The 18,558-nt window shown below is 42.4% G+C and overlaps 1 protein-coding gene across 1 annotated transcript in view; it reads left to right on the top strand.

Annotated features, from left to right (window-relative positions):
- Nucleotides 1-18,558, top strand: part of NOX3 (NADPH oxidase 3) — a 56,859-nt gene that overhangs the window by 9,388 nt on the left and 28,913 nt on the right. The window contains exons 5-9 of the mRNA XM_047734063.1: nt 860-1,005; nt 3,547-3,728; nt 6,968-7,097; nt 12,219-12,311; nt 14,073-14,326. Of these exons, the coding sequence (XP_047590019.1) occupies nt 860-1,005; nt 3,547-3,728; nt 6,968-7,097; nt 12,219-12,311; nt 14,073-14,326 (805 nt within the window). The remainder of the gene's footprint in view (nt 1-859; nt 1,006-3,546; nt 3,729-6,967; nt 7,098-12,218; nt 12,312-14,072; nt 14,327-18,558) is intronic.

The following is an 18,558-nucleotide window of genomic DNA, read 5'->3' as shown; positions in this document are numbered from 1 at the left end:
GAGGTCCTTGTCTGGATGTTGTGACTGCTAGCTTCCCCACAGATTTTACAAGACAGAAAAGAGTGGCATTGGGCACAGACTCCTCAGGCTAAATTATGCTGTGTTCCTGAGCAAGTTCTCCTCATTTAGAATTTAGACATCACCAATTCTCAGAATTAGAAAGTTGAGTTTTCTTCTTAAGAATATACCGAGAGGATTAGTTCTATAAATACTAACTTATTCCAATCCTCTAGGAATAACACATGCAAAGATAGTGTGTATATGTGTATGTGTAGGAGTGAATATACATATACACTGAGATATATAAAGGAAGAAAAGAAAATATAATGTCTGAAAGAGAACAAAAAGTCTTCCCTGGTATCTATCCTATCTGTCATATGCACAGATGTCCATGGATATGATACACAGTACTCAAGAATAATGCTCTGTGATTGCTCGGAAAATATATTACATAAGATATGAAATACGGAATCCATAGACATATGTATAAAACAGAATGTGTTCTATATATAATATGGAATTTTATATATAATGGAACACATATATATAATTATGTTGTGATATCCTAATACCTAGTCCACTTACAGAATGAGCATATGTTTATAATTAAATTATGGGGAATTGAGATTTACTTTATTTCTTCCTATAATTAAAATGGATGTGGCAAGTCACAGCATGCCTTTAGAACAATTCAATCCACTCTATTCAAGACACTGGGAAAGATGCACAAATAAATCACTCTTTGGAGATTACACAAACCAGAACAGAGAAACTTGACCATAGAGGCATTGCATTTCTGAGTAGCCACAAAGGAAGAAATCTGTATGGACCACGTCTGATCTCACCTCCTCAACCGTAGCCATCCACATCATCGCCCATTTGTGCAACCTACAGCGTTATCACTGGAGCCAGTCAGCTCAAGCAGAGGGACTTCCGGCCGCTCTTTCCAAACTTGGCGACGCCCCAAATGAGAGCTACCTCAACCCCATCCGGACCTTCCACACAGTGAGTCCTTGCATGCTACCTAGTTTCTCATCTGAAAAGTCCTTCCTTTTCCCGTGGCGTTATCAGGAACACTGTGTTTCAAAAAGCTATTAATAAAAGAGCTGGAGAGAAGTTTCTGCCAAATGTTAACATCAATTTCACCATTTTCTTAAAAAGCTATTTTTTTCATAAATGTTGCTAAGAGGTTATGAGCAAGAAGAAAAACTGATGCCACTTAATTAGTTTATAGAAAAACATAATAAATACACCTAAACAGAAAATACAATAACCTGTTAAAACCCTGATATTTTAAATTTTAAAGCAGCTCATGATTCAATACATTTTTGTTGGTGGTGGTGTTGGAATCATAAAGGGCGTGAAGTGCCCTCTACATCCATAGATTAAAAACTGGATGTCTTCATCTTCAACTCACAAATTGTTTTTGGATCTCTTCTCCCATACCATATTTTGGCACACATGGGGCTGGCTGATCTGCCAAATCAGATACTGGGCCGAGTAGCTAATTTCATAATCGGGCCTGCACGGCTAGTGACATCATTCATGCTAATTACCTGTGTACATAGAGTGGCAGCACATGTGGGAAACAAAACCAAAAATGTAGCTCCAGAAATCCACCTGTGGAGATAAAGATATTCCTCTCCTTTCCTCCACTCTTACCCCTTTTGTCCTGGCTGATCGAAATATCGGGTCACAAATTACCCCACTGGAATAGGCATACAGCGTGTTGAACAGGCTAAAAAAAATCAGTATTGTTCAAGAAGAATCCAAGACAATGCACTCCAGTCGTGGAAATATCTCTTTCATGACCGTTTTGCCTATGCAGCCTTTTTTGAAGAAGCAAAGTTCAGTCTCTTTGGGGGAAAATTCTTCCACGGCATGTCCCTAATTATCCTAAGATGATTTCCAATATCAGGCCATTAATCAAGGAGAGCTACATTTTCTTAGCAGACAAAAATCAGAAGCCCAAGTTTCAAAGTTAAGTCAAAAACACAGATGCTGTAAGCCTGTGGAAAGGCCTTTGGGGTCCCTCGTTTGAGCCACAGTATTTATGTTGGCACCTACTTGGGTGAACACTTTTCCCTACTAAGTGTTCTGGGGTGAATGCTTTTCCGCACTGAAGTTCATTGTTACAGACAACCAAGAATAAACCTCCGTATTTTGAAAAGATGATACAGTGAATAATATTTATTAGAAGGACTTTGAAAGCAATTTAACAAGGTAATTAAGTTACTCCCAATATAGTTTTCTCAAAATTTTAGAAGCAATATACTATGTAAGTGTTAATTAAGTTCAAGAAACCCTCTACTTTAGGGTATTTGGAGAAAGATCAATAATACAAATTGGTACATTTGGAGAAAGTACCCATAACACCAAGTGTGCATTATGGAGTATTTTTAAAGAGATGCAGTGGGATTACTTTAGAGGGTACACGGCTGCGCAAACCAGTCTACAAAAATATGTTGCAAGAAAAGGGAAGTGGGGATTTGCCTTAATAAGCAAAGAAGGATGATTTGAATTTAGCATAGCCTATGATATAAATGGATTTCTAAAATGCCTGAGTACACTTGCAAAAAAATATATATCTTTTAAATGTTTTAGACATACCCCTTTCCATTTTATTTCAACTATTTGCTCTATGAAGGAAAAAAAAAAATAAACAAGGAGAAGTCCCTACCCAAATTACCTTGAGATCTCAAAGCAGCCCAAATTAATGAGATTTTACTGACAAAAGATACAGTGTGAGTTTATTGAGCTCACGGTTGGTCGTCTCAACGATAGTAACACAACGTATGAATACTAATGACTTGGCAAGGGTATGGAAAACTCACAGTAAATACAAAGTGCTTTGTGATTCATATTCTAAAAGGCTCTTTAACCATCCCTTGCACTGACAGGTCAGAATGCCAGTCTTTTGGCAGTGTCTACCAGATAAGAATAGCTGTATCTTTATTGATCACCTAGGATTTACAAAGCCTTATTCCAAGCCTCCTGAGGTGGCATGAAAGAAATGCAAGTCATGGTCCTTCCAATTAAAAAGCAAGAGCAAGGAATAACTACCAGGGGAACAGAATGTGCAGCTGCTTTATTAGGAATGCCCCTGAGGGATCTCTCCAAAAAAAGTGTTTATTAATGTTAAAATGCAATAAGGCATGGCAAGCCACATTTTTATTTTAAAGATTCAAAACTTGAGACTTGGGTTTATTTTACAGTATTTTATCTTAAAATGCATTTTCATATATTGTCTTCATTTCAATTTAATGTAATATCTTTGACAGGAAGGTTGATTTATACAGATGGAAAACATGTAAAGGATTCAATTGCATTTGATGAAATTGGAGCAAAGCAAATGTCTGCCATCAAACAGGGCAAAGGAAAGGACAAGGAAGCTCCCCTCTTGAGTCATATGGGGACCCCTTTTCGAGGCTAATATGCTCCTGATAAGAACACCTTGCATTACCCCCTGCATGGACTCTCAAGTAATGACCCTAAAATGGAAAGGTAGAACAAAGATGTCAATGTCATTGTGTTTGTTTCTTCTAGAACACCATCACTGAATCGCTAACAACCATTGCGGGTGTTACTGGCCTCGTCCTCTCTCTGGCTTTAATCTTGATCATGACCTCTTCCACCGAGTTCATCCGACAGGTCTCCTATGAGTTGTTCTGGTGCACACACCATGTGTTCATCATCTTCTTTATCAGTCTGGCATTCCATGGGGCCGGGTAAGTCCATAGTGTGCTCAGAGTATAAGATTTTTATGTCTGTGAACCTCAAAATCATCTTAGAAAGCCCTTTGGATGGAGGAACATGACTGGCAGGGACTAAAGAACACACAGAAGGTATGGAAAAGAGCATCCATTGGGGCAAACACCTTTTTTTTAGTAACTGGAAATAAGCAACATAGATGATGAAGTAATATCTTTATTTTTCTTGCTAACTCTGTTGGGGAGTCTTGACATGTTTATAAGATACAGAAATTTTAATGAATGCTGGAGAACAATAGATCTGTGTTTCATTCAGAACGTATTTTTTGCAATCCAAAATACGTTAGTCACGATATGTATTTCGGACACCCAGATGTCGTTTCTGCTTCACCAAAACCACCTACTGGGAAAACCGGTATGGGGGAGGGAAGAGTGTGCCAGATGGCAGTCAGACCAAGGCTCTGTCACTAGTCATCCGGGTGGCCATGTGCAAGTCCTTTCAATTTTATGGACCTCAGTGTTCCCATCTGACTTCCAGGATTCCTTCTTGCCCAAACATCTCATACAATGCCATTCCAGTATTCAACACTTGCCTGGTGTTATTAATCTCTCCATCAGGAAGGTAGAGTAGCAGCTCAAATACAATATTTCAGTTCTTCAAATAGTCTCAAAATGACTCTAGACCAAAGCACCAATTGATACCTGTTCACTAGTTTGTCCCACATTAATTATTTCATAAACTGATGCCTTTTATTCCATTTCACAATTTTCAGAGCACATTCATGTGCATGGTCTGTTTGATCCCAACAACTGTCCTGTCCCATAAAAAGGGTGAAGTTAGCCCTATTTTTGTAAGGAGGAAGCAGGTCCGGGGATTAAGCGAGTGCCTCCAGGCACCAGGACGAATAAATGCCAGTCTTCAGACAACCCAACCTTTCCTGGTGACAAGCCCTGCGGAACAGCTCTTCACTGGCTCTCTGGGGAAGCATTCCTTACACCTGCAGGAATGTGCATCAGCCCATCCCCTCTTGCACATTTTTCTCCCACCTTTTCGGCTGCTGAATGAGCCTGAAGGGGGCTCGGCTTCCGCCCTGACTTGGAAGAGGCTGGCCACAGAGACCTCGGGGCCTGACCAGGCACACAGGACACAGTGATGGTGGGGCTCAAGGCAGGATGGGCGGGGCGGGGGGCGGGGTGCATAGGGAAACTCCATGTAATTCACCTCCACCATCACCCCCCTGCTAACTGCTCCCTCAAGCTCAGCCCTCCACTTCTGATGAAGGTCACTTCTGTTGCCATGGCCTAAGCCTGACTAAGAGCTCCCCACCATCCACCAGCTCGTCTGACCCCCAGACACTGTAGAAGGAAGCACTGTCCCCTCCCCCCAGGGTATGTGTTACCCTGGGGAAAAACTACCAATTCGTCTGTTCATCCTTAGACTCCTACTCAGTCAATGGTCCTATGTATGCTGCTGCATGGCTGACAGCTTTCTAGTCTTTAAAATCGGCAGTTGGCTCTCCTGATGCTTGATTCCTCACCCTGACTCTTTGTATTTTGTGGAGAAGGTGGATGGTCCCAAAGTGCTCCACCCCAAAGACAGCCAGTCCCCCTTTCTCTGTGATTTCTTCTGCTGATGCCGGGGCATTAACCCTTACAGCATGTTTGAGAGGCTCTTCATACTCCACATGGGTCTAGAACTCCTCGTCGCAAAAATCATGCATGCGTCACCCCGGATCCGCCTCCCCACATTCACACAAGAGGACTTCAATGGGCCAGTGTTGCATTGGAGATATTTTTTAATATCCAAATAACATTTCATAAGATGAAATATTTTAGTCATTTTAACTTAGTTGAAAGGCTTATTTTGGGATAAGGACTTCATTTAATCTTCTCAGCTTGAAGTATTCCACAGCCACTGTTTACAGCAAAAAGTAATTTGCAAATTCTATACAAAATGCCAAGTAAAGGAGGATTATTGGAATGTGTTAAAGCCCACTAATCTTTCTATTATGGGATAGCATAGATGAAGACATAACTTTTTTTTTAATTTTTAAAAAGATACTGCATTTGTGAAATGTTCTGAAGTTTAGATAATATAGAGAATGTTACCTAGAGCTTGAGAATGATGGTGTTAAAAATTTGTAGAATCTTTTCGTCTGGTTCCTATCTATTATTTGCCTTTCCCATGTCTGGGCTTCAACTGCTCATGGGAGATTCACAGATAGCTGTACTCATCTAACTCAAAGGGGTGTTTTGGATGCCTTCCACATCACAGACTGGGACAAAGGCCAAAATGTCAGTTCTCCAGGTTGAGGTCTGAGGTCCCCAGGGTCATTGCCACTCCCTCCTCCAGTGCCCGACGTTGCAAAAGGGGACATGTTGCTTCACAGGTTACAGGTCATGAACCTGGATGATGCTAAAGTTCTCAGTCTGTGAGTATGTACGTCGATGTTTTTATTCATAAACACCTAAGAACTGAGCAACTCCCAGATTGCATGACCTCAATTCTTAGGCTTCGCAGCCCGGTGCACTGATGGGTAAACCGAGGAACTTGTACCAGAGCAACTTGTCAAAGGTCAGTCAGTGCTGCATTTGTGGCAAATATAATATAGCAGGATTACAGGACTCTTGATCCAGTGCTCCATTCACGAAGGCAGTCTTCTTTTTTGCTCTCAAATTCATCATGTAGTCCTGAAGACATATTTCCCACTGACCTATTTTGACCCTGTCAAACGCTACGCTTGCTAGTGGTCACTGGGGAAAAAAAACATCATTATTCAGGGCACTTCTTCTGACTCCTTCACTTGAAAACTTCGAGGTACTCAGAAACAAACCAAAAAGGGTAGAAGTTAAATAAATCTGCAAAAGACCCAAATAGTACAAAGTTAGCCAATTAGCCCGAATCAGCAATCAGGACGAGATGTAACCTAATTAAATTCAACAGTCTACAAAAGGATGTGTTCAAACAATTTCCCTTCATTATGAATTCTCTAATATAGACACTTTCAATTTAACACAGGATACCGCAGAGGGGCACTTCTTTTCTGGGATCTTCAAAGTTACTTGAAGCTTCTTAAATTCCTATTTTTAAAGATGCTGAGAGAAATGAGTGACAGCCCGAGTTTCAAGACCCTTGAAGTGTTATTCCAGAGCCCATTGTAGAATATATTGTAGAATATATATCTGTGGTATCACCAGACTGCACAAAATCAATTTTAAATGTTTAAGGTTTTGTTTTGTTTTGTTTTAATGGCAAGTCGGATTGTTCGAGGCCAAACTCCCGAGAGTCAACTGCAGCACAACGTCACCTTCTGTAGAGATCACTATGCTCAGTGGCAGAAGGTGGACCCATGCCCCGTGCCTCAATTTTCTGGCAAGGAGCCTTCGGTAAGAGTGAACCCAAGAGCTTTTAAAAAATAGCTGTCTCCATAGTTAAAAGAACTAGAGCTTTATCTGCTTGAGAGAAAGAACAGCCCATGTCACCACTAGACAAAGCCAACTCTTTATTAAGTGTCCTAATGGAAAAATCTAGTTATGGATCATTTTAAAAGAGGTTCACTGCCAAAAGCGTTCTGTCCACTTTGAAATGTGCTCCTGCACTCGCATTTAACTGTGGATGTCTGTTATAGCGGAATGCACAGCACCGAAACTGCTAATGACCCCCCCGTCTCTGGCTTGCCATCCTCTGCTCTGCAAGGTCAGCTCCCGTCCCCCTGCAGAACTGCCTCCGCCATTCTGGAAATTAATAGCACCACTTCTCCAATGGACGTTAAGCAACAACCAAATGAGGAGAAGCCTGCCCTCTTTATTAAGCTTGCCTTCTTGCTTCCGACAACTTTGGGGATCAAACAAATGGGGATATTAAATGCATTTATTTCCTGTTCTCATTAAGCTCCCATGACTGAAATAATGATGGTAGACAAAAGGAGACCTAATTCATTAGAGTGGATGATAGCATCCACAAGTTCTCAAAAGTAAGATTTCCTGGGCATGCTGTCATCATTATAGTCGGTAGCATAGGTAAATAGAAATAATGACCCTATTTGGTCTCCTCGGGATTCTTCGAACAATGCAAGCCATGGGGCAGCTGGGTGATGCATAAAAGCGAATCAATGAAGCCAGCAGATTAAAACTAGAAGGAAACAGTGCTCCCAAAATATGTGTCATTAAAAATGGAATAACAGTATGTAAATGCGGGGGATTCAGGAAATGAAGTCATCAGCTTACGAGGACTCGAAGGATGGACTTTTTCTAAAATCCTCGAATATATTAAATTAAGCACTGGATTTTAAAAGTGAAAACTGCTAGGAGGAATGTTTAAAACCGAGAGAACTGGAATAGATGTGCCCATTAGACTGTGGTTCTTTTAATGGTCAGTATAGATTGTCTCTGTCTTAAACTCAACTATTGGCCAAGACCCAGCCTGCATATTAATGAGGAACACGAATGCCTCTCTAAAATCTTCAGCTACCTCGTCTCCATAAAAAAAAAAAAAAAAAAAATCAATACTCTCCCACACCTAATGAATACAGACCAGATCCCGTTCTGCAGCGGATGCTGACATTAATTATTATTAAAAGGGGGGAACTTACCCATCTCTCTGTTAACTCTCCCCTGCTACACCTCCTTGCACACCCAAACTCATGTTGTCACTCTTTCTCATTATTTTTAATGGATCCTGATTCAAAGCATGTGTGGGCTGTGTAATTACTGCTTGGCTGAATGTACAATATTCTCTCTGATGTCTTATAGACACTGAATCCAAAAGGCATCCCAAGGACAAGGAAGGGCTCCTGCGCTCTGCTACACCACATCTCCCCATCTCTTCCTCTTTGCCTCTCCTAACTGACTTTTCACAGTACTTTCATCGACAGAACATTTATCATTCCACCTTCAGTGGTGCACTACCGTCCATGTTAGGAGGGAGAATGCTTTTTGTACACCACCGCGGAGATACCGCACTGATCGAGGGAACCAGTTGTTCCCTTAACCCCCTTCTGTCTCTGACTCACGGACACATACAAGGCTCCAGAGTTGAGAGCTGTTCATGGAATGTGTTCTCAAAAGAAGCCTGGTCTTCCTTAGCCAAAGAAGCACCTTATTTTACTTAATTACATCAACAAGTGACAATAATACTAATAATAATAAGGTTAACACTTTTTAACTTATCAGGGCATGATGTCAACAGTAGAGGAGGAAGCTTTAACTGAGTGAACGTCAGCGTAGCAAACTTTTTCTAAACGGCTGTCATGTGCTTGCAGTTGCGGTAGATGCAGGATCTACAGACATGGCTCTTTCCCCTGGAAATCTTATTGTCTAGAAAAAGAGGCCGTTTATAAACATAAAATAAAATCAGAGCCAGCATGTTCTTATTTTCTGGTAGGAATGAAAAACCAGGAGTGAAAGTGGAAGAAACAAGTTTCATTATGGCAGCTTTTAAATCAATGTAACTTTATTTCCCATCGTAAAATATTCACTGTACCGTGACTCTTTGAGTATTTTTGGAGAAGAAAAACTAAAGCGAAGAAGCCATAGCGTGTTTGAGCATGAAAGAAACTTCGATGCTACATAGCCCCGCCACTTTATGTAACAGGTGGAGAGCCTGTGGCCCAAGTTTTCGTGTCTTCCCTGCAGTCACAAAGGGCATTCCCAGGAAAACCACATCAAGAAACCAGAGCTTCTATGGCCACGAACTTTCACCTCTCCTCTCTTCGGCATTCATTCTGAAACTCCAGGCTTCTCCCACCCCTCACTTTGTCCCCTCTCTGCGGCTCTCCATGAGAACACACCCCTGACACTGTATTTATCTCTGTGACTAAAGCTAAAACATGTAAGAACCCGGAGGAAAACCAACCAATAATTTTCTCCAACTCTCTCATTTAACAAAGCAGAAAATTTGAACATTAAAAGGCCCAAGATTTTCCACAAGTCATAGGTGGAGGGATGGTAACTCCAAGACCAGAAACCACGTCTTCTGAGACAGTTCAGGCACCCCTCCTGCTCTGCGCCCTGGCCTCCTTCTGTCTTTGCTCACGCTTCCTATCCCAGTCGTGTGCAGGATAACCTAATACTCACCTCTGGCCACTTCTGTCCCCCACTCCCTAACTCCCAGAGGCTCCAGGAGTATCACGGTATACCCAAACTGTGCTTTCTCCTCCTGGAGCAATTTATATACTAGAGCAGACACAGAACCAGGGACTCATAGCTTACATTTTCCTTCCTGACTAACCACACAAAGAAAAAATAATCCATCCCATCTTTTTTTTTTTAAGATTTTATTTATTTATTTAATAGACAGAGATCACAAGTAGGCAGAGAAGCAGGCAGAGAGAGAAGAGGAAGCAGGCTCCCTGATGGGCAGAGAGCCTGATGCAAGGCTTGATCCCAGGACCCTGAGATCATGACCTGAGCCAAAGGCAGAGGCTTTAACCCACTGAGCCACCCAGGCGCCCCAATCCATCCCATCTTTATCAACATGGAAGAATCCGAGACTGTGACTGATTTGACACCCTCAAAATGAAGTGTGTGATGTCTAAAACTTTCTAAAAGGGGCATGGAAGATTATTTATAAAAGCACATAGATACTATGTGAGTGTTTTTGCAAATATCTCTCTAAGCTCACATAGAAAGAATTGCATTCTTGCTATCCTTTCTGTAAATATCCAAACCAATTCTCAAAACACTTTGTGGTTGATTCAAGCATAAGAGACTGAAGGATTCATTCCCTTGGTCCAACCCCATCCTTCATGTCCACCCCTTCCCAACTTCTCCCATCCTCTGCTCATCATACCGGCTCACCCACCGCATAAGTGGACAAAAGGCTTCATTCTCTCTGCTCTTCTGAACACGTCACTGAGCCCCACTGAGGCAGAAAAGAATAAGTGGGTCAAATTGCTTTGTGTTGCCCACATAAATCGAGCCTTTATCAGGCCAATAAGAGACCCCCAGGGAAAAAGCAAGGAGGGTTGACGTGGGTGAGCAGAGGTGCTATGCACACAGACCCAGCAGTAAACAGAAGAGAAATACACAAACAAGGTAACAGAAGCAAAAATAACACTGAAGGGCTTGTGACCCATCCCCAACAGACACAACAAGAGAATGGGTAAGACTCACTAGCATAAAAAATGGTGCGTCAGCTAGAAAGGGTTTAGGGAACATGAGTTCAAAAGGATGAGACAGCCTTCCTGCTCCTAAGGTAGTGCGCTAGTAGGAAGGTTGCGTGCACTTAGAATCCCAAGCAGAGAATTTGGGGAAATTATGAAAGGCTTGAGTTCCAGTCCCGGTTCCCTGGGATCGAGTTCTGTCTCCCTACACCACGCTACCCGTTCCCACAAAATCAGGGTTCTTTTTTTTTTCTTCTTTATATGAAGAATTAGGTGAGATTTCAGAGAACTCTTAACATCCTAAAATTCAATGAATTACTGAGTCTCTAATGTTTTGCAAAACAAGGCTCAGCAGCAATGTCAGCACACCGGACAGAAAGAAGCACAATTACATGATAAGTGCACAGGCCAGGCGGTCAGACCCTTCTGAGGTCATGTTTTTCGGGTGCACCTTTGGGACCTGGACAATCTGTTTGATGTTGCTTCGCCTCAGTGTCCTCTTCCTAAAACCAAGAGAATACCATGTGCCTCATAGGGTCGCTTGGTATCAGACCTAATATAAGTCTTCAAACATCAGAAGTTCCCAGTCCCTCCCTTCCAGGGGAAGAGGACACCTTACATTTGTGCACAACACTAGCACAAGACTAGCCTGATGGCAAACTGATCATCGGTAATTCAGATTAGTCTCATAAAAGCTTAACATAGGAAAGGATTTACTAAGAATGGAAATGTCCGTTGTCACAATCATCCAGAAGACTGTGGAGGATTTTGTTCTGATTCTATAAACCTACATTTAAAGTTCTGAGACACTGCCTTTATGTCTTATTCCTGATAACATTGGATACACATACACGTGTGAGTGTGTATGTATGTGTGTATGTGGGTATGGGCGTGTGGGTGTGGGTGTGGGTGCTTTTTCAGGCAGAACCCCCAATTGTGACGCATTGTTGGCCCAAAAAAATTACTGTTGAAAATGTTTTTATTTAATTTTCCATGTCCTCTTTTGGCTCAGGAATGTAGCTCTATAAGCCTTTGACTTTGGCTGAGTTGGGAGCATTTATGACCCTATCATATGTAACATAAACATCAATCTGCTTTCCTATTTCTTTGCAAATTCAATTATTTCTAATTACATAAAGGCATCATTGATCAAGTAAGCATAAAAACCAATACAGAAGAGTTTAATCTCTTAAATAAGCTTGTAGGCTTCAAGGAATAATTGAATGTTATAGTATTTAATACAAGGAGATATCTTTATTGTTGATAACTGGCCCAAAGTTAAAGGAAAATGTCTGAATCCTATCATGTTATGTATTGATTTGGTTCAAATTGAAAATATTTGGTTTCTATTCTCATTTCCTTTTCCTCTCTCTCTCTCTCTCCGTCTCTCTGCTGTTCTCTACAGGCTTGGAAATGGGTTTTAGGCCCTGTGGTCTTATATGCGTGTGAAAGAATAATAAGGTTGTGGCGGTTTCAACAAGAAGTTGTCATTACCAAGGTATGCGTGTAGCTTTATGTCTGAATAAAAGCCTGAGTGTAGATGAAAATTTTTTATTAGCCCAAGTTTTTAATTTGCCATTTTTATTGCAGAACTGTCTGTAATTTAGAGGCCCATCTTCTGTTCTAATGATTGCTTGTATCCCGCGCATCTTTTAGTGTGACTAATTTTACTGAAGACAGAGATCAGGGCTCCGGACGGAGACACGGAATTCTGATAAAGGTTACGGAGCCACCCAGGAATCATCTGTTCTGCTTTTATTTCGGTTTCTCACTGGGGGTTGGGGAGGATGGGCGGGAGGACGGAGTCAACTTTACATTGCCCATGGTCACTTCTAGAACAATCACCTCCTTCGACACGTAAAGATGGTGATTTTGCAATCACACAAATAATAGACAGACATTTTCAAAGGCACACACTTCCACTTGGAGCTACTGAGCAGAGGACAGAGAACAGTCATCCTCAGGTTCAGAGACAGCGGGAGAGTGAGGGTGGGGGGAGCCTAGTGAGTGAGAGCCCCAGGGAGTGTTTTCCAGTTTGCCCCTCTCCTCACAGCTCTCTAATTTTACCACGTGCTGGAGGAAGACATGAGTCGCTAGACCAGGAAAAGATGTGTAGGACCCTGAAAAGTACCAAAGACCCTGCCCCCAGTGTTTTAAATGTCCAAGAAGAAATGCTCCGCTAACCAAACCTTTATTGCTAATACAATATTAACAGAATCCTCTATCTCCTTAACTGTCTTCATGAAAGCAGATGCATAGAAATTGCTTCATATTTCTGTTTTAAGCTGTTTCCGTGTTGCTGCTTTTAAGTTAAGCACCAAAGGATATCAGCCTATGTCAAAAGCCAGACAGTAAAACTTCTGGAAACCCACTAGAGCTGTTACTAGGGAGACAATTTAACAGCAGAATCAGAGCAAATATCAGTAGGGAGATGGGAAACAGAACTAATGATTAAAATGCTGTGAGATTCTCTTCCGAATGGAAAAACACTGTCACAGGATCTAGATATTTGCTTTTGCTGCCTTTCGCCTCCAGCCACAAAAGAAGACATCGGAGCCTGGAGAGATTTCTTTTCAGGAAACAAGATGGAAATCAGTTCTTTCCTTCCAATAAGCAGCACGTGGCAAGTCTCTTCAGTGATGAGAGTCTGCCTGCTGCTTCCTACACCTCAAACTCAGAGTCTGAGCAGGGCAGGGGATGAGACCTGACTAAAAACAAAACAAAATGAAATATTTCACAGTGAATTGGGGGATAGTTTTCCATTTAGAATGAGACAACAACAGGGTTAATCAACCAGAGATTTGAGAAAAGACTCAGATCGTTGAAAACAGTACCAAACAGGGTCTACATTTTAAAACCATGGAGACAGCTCAGTGGGTCTTTTAATAACTCTAAGCATCATTAAGTGCAGGATCTGATATGCTGGATCCTGTTGTCTTGAGCCTGGCTAACGGAAACTAGCAAGAGCTTGGCCTTTGGAGACGTAAAGTCACGTGTCAGACAGCACGTGGCACCTGGGTGCAACTACCCAAATTTGGGATGGCACTCTGAAGGAGATAAGCTTCATGCTTGCTGGAGCTGCCAAGCCCAATATAAAAGGCATGGCAAAGATCCCTGGAAGGAAATCACAAATGGCAGATGTAAAGGATACCTCAAAAAAGCGGATTCTAAAATTTAAAAACCTCTGGTGGAACAAAAGCCATTGTCTTCTCCCTTCACCTGAGAAAAAAGAGAAAACGACTGTCTTGCTCTGATTTAGGTGGTGAGCCACCCGTCTGGAGTTCTAGAAGTTCACATGAAAAAGCGTAACTTTAAAATGGCGCCAGGACAGTACATCCTGATCCAGTGCCCATCCATATCCCGGCTCGAATGGCACCCCTTCACCCTCACCTCCGCTCCTCAGGAGAACTTCTTTAGTGTTCACATCCGGGTAGCGGGAGACTGGACGGAAGCTTTATGTAAGGCCTTTGGGGCAGAGGGACAGGCCTCGAAGGAGCTCTGCAGCCTGCCAAGGTAGGAGCCTGTTTCTTTTTTACGTATAACTTAGAATAGTATAACAAGGCAATATCTTTATTCTAGATAGCAAATTTTAATCTATTTTTTTAATTTAAGGACCTATATAAAGAGGATAATTTAGTGGATTTCCAGTAGAAGCAAGTACATTTCTTTAAAAAAAAAAAAAAAATAGAATGTTCGACAAAGGCAGGCAGAGATCCAGGAAGAAGGAGCATTGTGCTTTCTCAGCTCCAAAACAACACTTGGCTAATTATATGCAGCCCGCGGTGACTAAGACAGCCCTGTGAACTTTTTGCTGTTACAGTCTGAGGTCTTTACATTTGTTATTTTGGTCTTCCTGAGGAGGAGGCTTTACAGGCAGAGTGAGGCTGGAGAAAGAGCTGAACAATGACGGACTGAAGCTCGCAGAGTGATAAAATGACCGGATGGTCAAGGAGATTGTGCCATTCAGTCCATTGGTGCTGCTTGTGTGTGTGCCACAAGCACCGGTGACCCCCATTAGGCGCCAGAAATAGAGATGACAAAACGCTGCCTCCTTTCTCTAGAACTTCGAGAGGCCAAATGCCATCAGCATCAACCTGCAGGCAGCGGATTTAATGTCGCTGCAAGGTCGATGTGCGGAGGGTTGGCCTGGGAAGGGTAGAGAAGCATGCATGACATCCATATTCATTTCTTAAGGTTGTGGTAACAAACTGGGTGGCCAGCAACAGCAGAAATGTATTCTTTCCCAGTTCTGGAGCTCTGGGGCTGGATCTAAAGGACCACCAGGCTGTGCTCCATCTGCAACCTCTATGGGAAGCGCTTGCCCTCCCTTCTCCCCATTCCGGGGGGTTTGCCAGCAATCTGTGGCCTTCCTTGGCTTGCACTTGCAGCAGTGACTATCCTTGTCATCGCATGATATTCTCCCCTCTCATGTCTGTGTCTCTGTGGCCTCTTCTTGGAAATCTGAGTCCTGTTGGATTAAGGGCCCGCCTGCCTCCTGTATGACCTCATCTTAACACCCCTATTTCCAAAGCAAGTCACATTCTGAGGTACTGGGGTTAGGACTTCAACCTGGCAACGGGGGAACATGATTCAAAGACAACATCTTATTCAGACAAGCCTGGGCCCCAGTGTCAATTACTGCTCCTTGGCCCCCTTTGGCAAACAGTGGTTGAAGTTGGTTCCCATTCTCCCAGCAGGATAACCCAAGAAGCAGGCCAAACCCATGTTTAAAGCCCCAGGAAAATGGACACACATAAAAGGGTTGAGAAAAACATTTTGGAAGAATCTGACATTTCTTTTTTTTTTTTTTTTTAAAGATTTTTTATTTATTTATTTGACAGAGAGAGATCACAAGTAGACAGAGAGGCAGGCATAGAGAGAGAGAGAGAGGGAAGCAGGCTCCCCGCTGAGCAGAGAGCCCGATGCGGGACTCGATCCCAGGACCCCGAGACCACGACCTGAGCCGAAGGCAGCGGCTCAACCCACCGAGCCACCCAGGCGCCCCGAATCTGACATTTCTAAAGGAGCATCAAGAGATTCCTTCTCCTGCCGTCCTTGGAGGGTGTCAGGAACTACCAAACAGTGGCCACAACCTTAAGAAATTAGGTGGTGAACGCTGTCAGGACGTACTTAGAGTGGAACTTCCTGGGGCAGGGCACTGCCTGCCCTCCAGTCTATGTCCGGTGCCTGGAACAGTGTTGGACATATATTGCACGTGGAGGAAATATTTAATGAAGAAATTAATGAATACCTAGACTCAGTGTGGATGTTTTAGCTCATTTTTAACGAATATTTACAGGTGGCAAAATAGACACTAGAATAAATGTCAGGCACAGAATCTAGTCAATGTACTGTCCCTTTTTCCTCCCTATCATAGGACACTGAATCATGACTGTAGAGCTGTGGGCTTGCTTGTGTTTACTGGCTAGGAAGAGTCACATGCCTTCATTTCAAACATTGAAACTAAAGAGTGGTATGACAACGAACCAAGTGTAAACATCATCTGGTCAGACCAGAGCTCCAAGTCAGATGGCAACACCCAACTGCTCCTCCATTTAAGACCTTCTCTTTTTAATCATGGAATGGAAGCAATGTCACAACATTCTAAGATTCAGAATGTAATGCAAATGCTTAAAATCAGGAATAAAATTAGACACACACACACACACGTCCCTGCCCTCCTTTTGGCATTGCCAAGATCAATACTTTCATCCTGTTGCTAGCCTCATCTCTACTCTTAATGTACACAGTTATCTGGTCTATCAACCAATCTTAGCTTTTGCAAACCAGCTAGCATTTCAGCCAATACCCCAATGAGAACTTGGAACATGCTTCTCAGGAGTCAATAGGCTTACCATCTGTGAGGTGCCTTGTCAGCTCACAGCCTGACACGGTATGCCCTCTCTCCCTCCTGCAGGCCTCCCTGGGCTCCCCCGCCCCACCTCTTGCTCCCTCCTTGAACTCAGCCATTTTTGCAGCCTTCTTGACTTTCTCCTACACTGACCATACTCTCCTAAGCACATTTATCACTGCTGTTCCCTCCACCTGGAACATTCTTCCCCAGATTTCTGCTAGGCTGCTCCCTCACACCCCCCACCCCAGGTATTAGCTCAAATGTCTCCTAGTGAAGTCTTTCCTTCCTGACTCATTTGAGACAATGACCCCCAAAGGACTCTCAGTAATCACTTTGTCTTGAGCCCTACTTTATTCTTCTGCATAGTACTTTACCATCTGACATACTAAATAAATATCTGCTCATTTATCTGTTTATGGTATATCTTCCCACACTAGAATAGAAGTTCCATAAGAAAAGGGACATTATCCATGTGTTTCACTTTGTTGGCTTGTCTTTAGTGCCTAGAATAGGCCCTAACTCTTAGCTGGTGCTTAATAAATATTTATGGAATGAATAAAACTGAGTTGTTGGAAAGAGTGCAGTTTCCCTTTGTTGGTTAAATTCACTTAACCTCTGCTTCTATACAGGTATAGGCATATGTATTAACAGTAGAACCAAAAGAAACCCTACAATTTCTTCAATTCTTCAATATATGAAGAATCAGAATGTTATTGGACTTCTTGAATGATTTTATCTCTTAGAGTTGATTCAATTTTGAATTGAATCAAACATATGGGAGAGAGCACTATAATTTTTCACTGTTTTGAACCCAGAAGGGATTTAAACCAGCCCCAGGAAAAAGGGGCATGTGGGTGGCTCAGTCCGTGAAGCGTCTGACTCTTGGTTTCAGTTCAGGGCGTGATCTCAGGTTTGTGGGATCAAGTCCTGTGTGGGCCTCTGCACTCAGCAGGGAATCTGCTTGAGGGTTCTCTCTGTCCTTTTCCCTCTGCCTCTCCCTGCTCTCCAATAAATAAATAAATCTAAAAAAAATTTTTTAAACAAAAAAAATACAAGATTTTTTCTTCTGAGGTAACATGGAGGAATTTCTCAGAAATGATGCTAGAGTTTTCAGTGGTTTAAACTGTTGCTTAGAGCAAGGACACCAACATCCAACAGCCTGGGGCCAAAGCCCAGTTTTGGGTGTGGTCTTAGAGGGTGTATATAACTGATGACCTCGGTTTCCTTATCTGTAAAATAAAGATGATAATCGTATCTAACACTTTGTTTAGGATTAAATGTGACGGTCCTTAGAAAGCCCTTCAGATATTGCATAGTTAAAAAAAAAGCTTAGTGATTATTATGAGCAAACTAAGAAAGATCACCTACTGCAGAGAGGTCAATGACAATGATGATCGACAGGGAGAACGTGTAGATGAGCAAAGGCAGTGGGTTCAGAGAGTCAGAGTTGGAGGTCAATGAGGTGGGTGGGTGTGCGCCTGACTTTAAGCGAGTAACTGCGCCATGAGGATGCTGGAAAGTCTACTCATTTTCTAAGCTGCATCATTAAGCTCTGTGTGCAAATCAAAGAGGAAGTTGCTGAGTGTTATAAGCAAGAATTTGTGCAAAGGAAACCAATTCAGGATTGCAAGAGGTCTTGAGAAATGGAGACATTTTTGTCCAAAAAAACAAAAACAAAAGCCAATCGGGGTGTCATGATAGCCACAATCAACCATTTAAAGGCCTGAGACAAGAAAGGGAAGAGACCTAGAAAGTGTTTCCCAGGAAGGAGAGTGGTGTGAGTCGTCAGAAAACAGATTTCAGGGAGACATGAGAAAAACCATCTCCGGCTTTTGAACTCCCTCTGCACAGAACAAGGTGCCCCACAATTTAACATCAGAATGGGATCAGC

The sequence above is a fragment of the Lutra lutra genome, chromosome 6 (genome assembly GCF_902655055.1).
Source record: "Lutra lutra chromosome 6, mLutLut1.2, whole genome shotgun sequence".
Lineage (NCBI taxonomy): Eukaryota > Metazoa > Chordata > Mammalia > Carnivora > Mustelidae > Lutra > Lutra lutra.
This window is presented reverse-complemented; position numbering and strand designations above follow the sequence as displayed.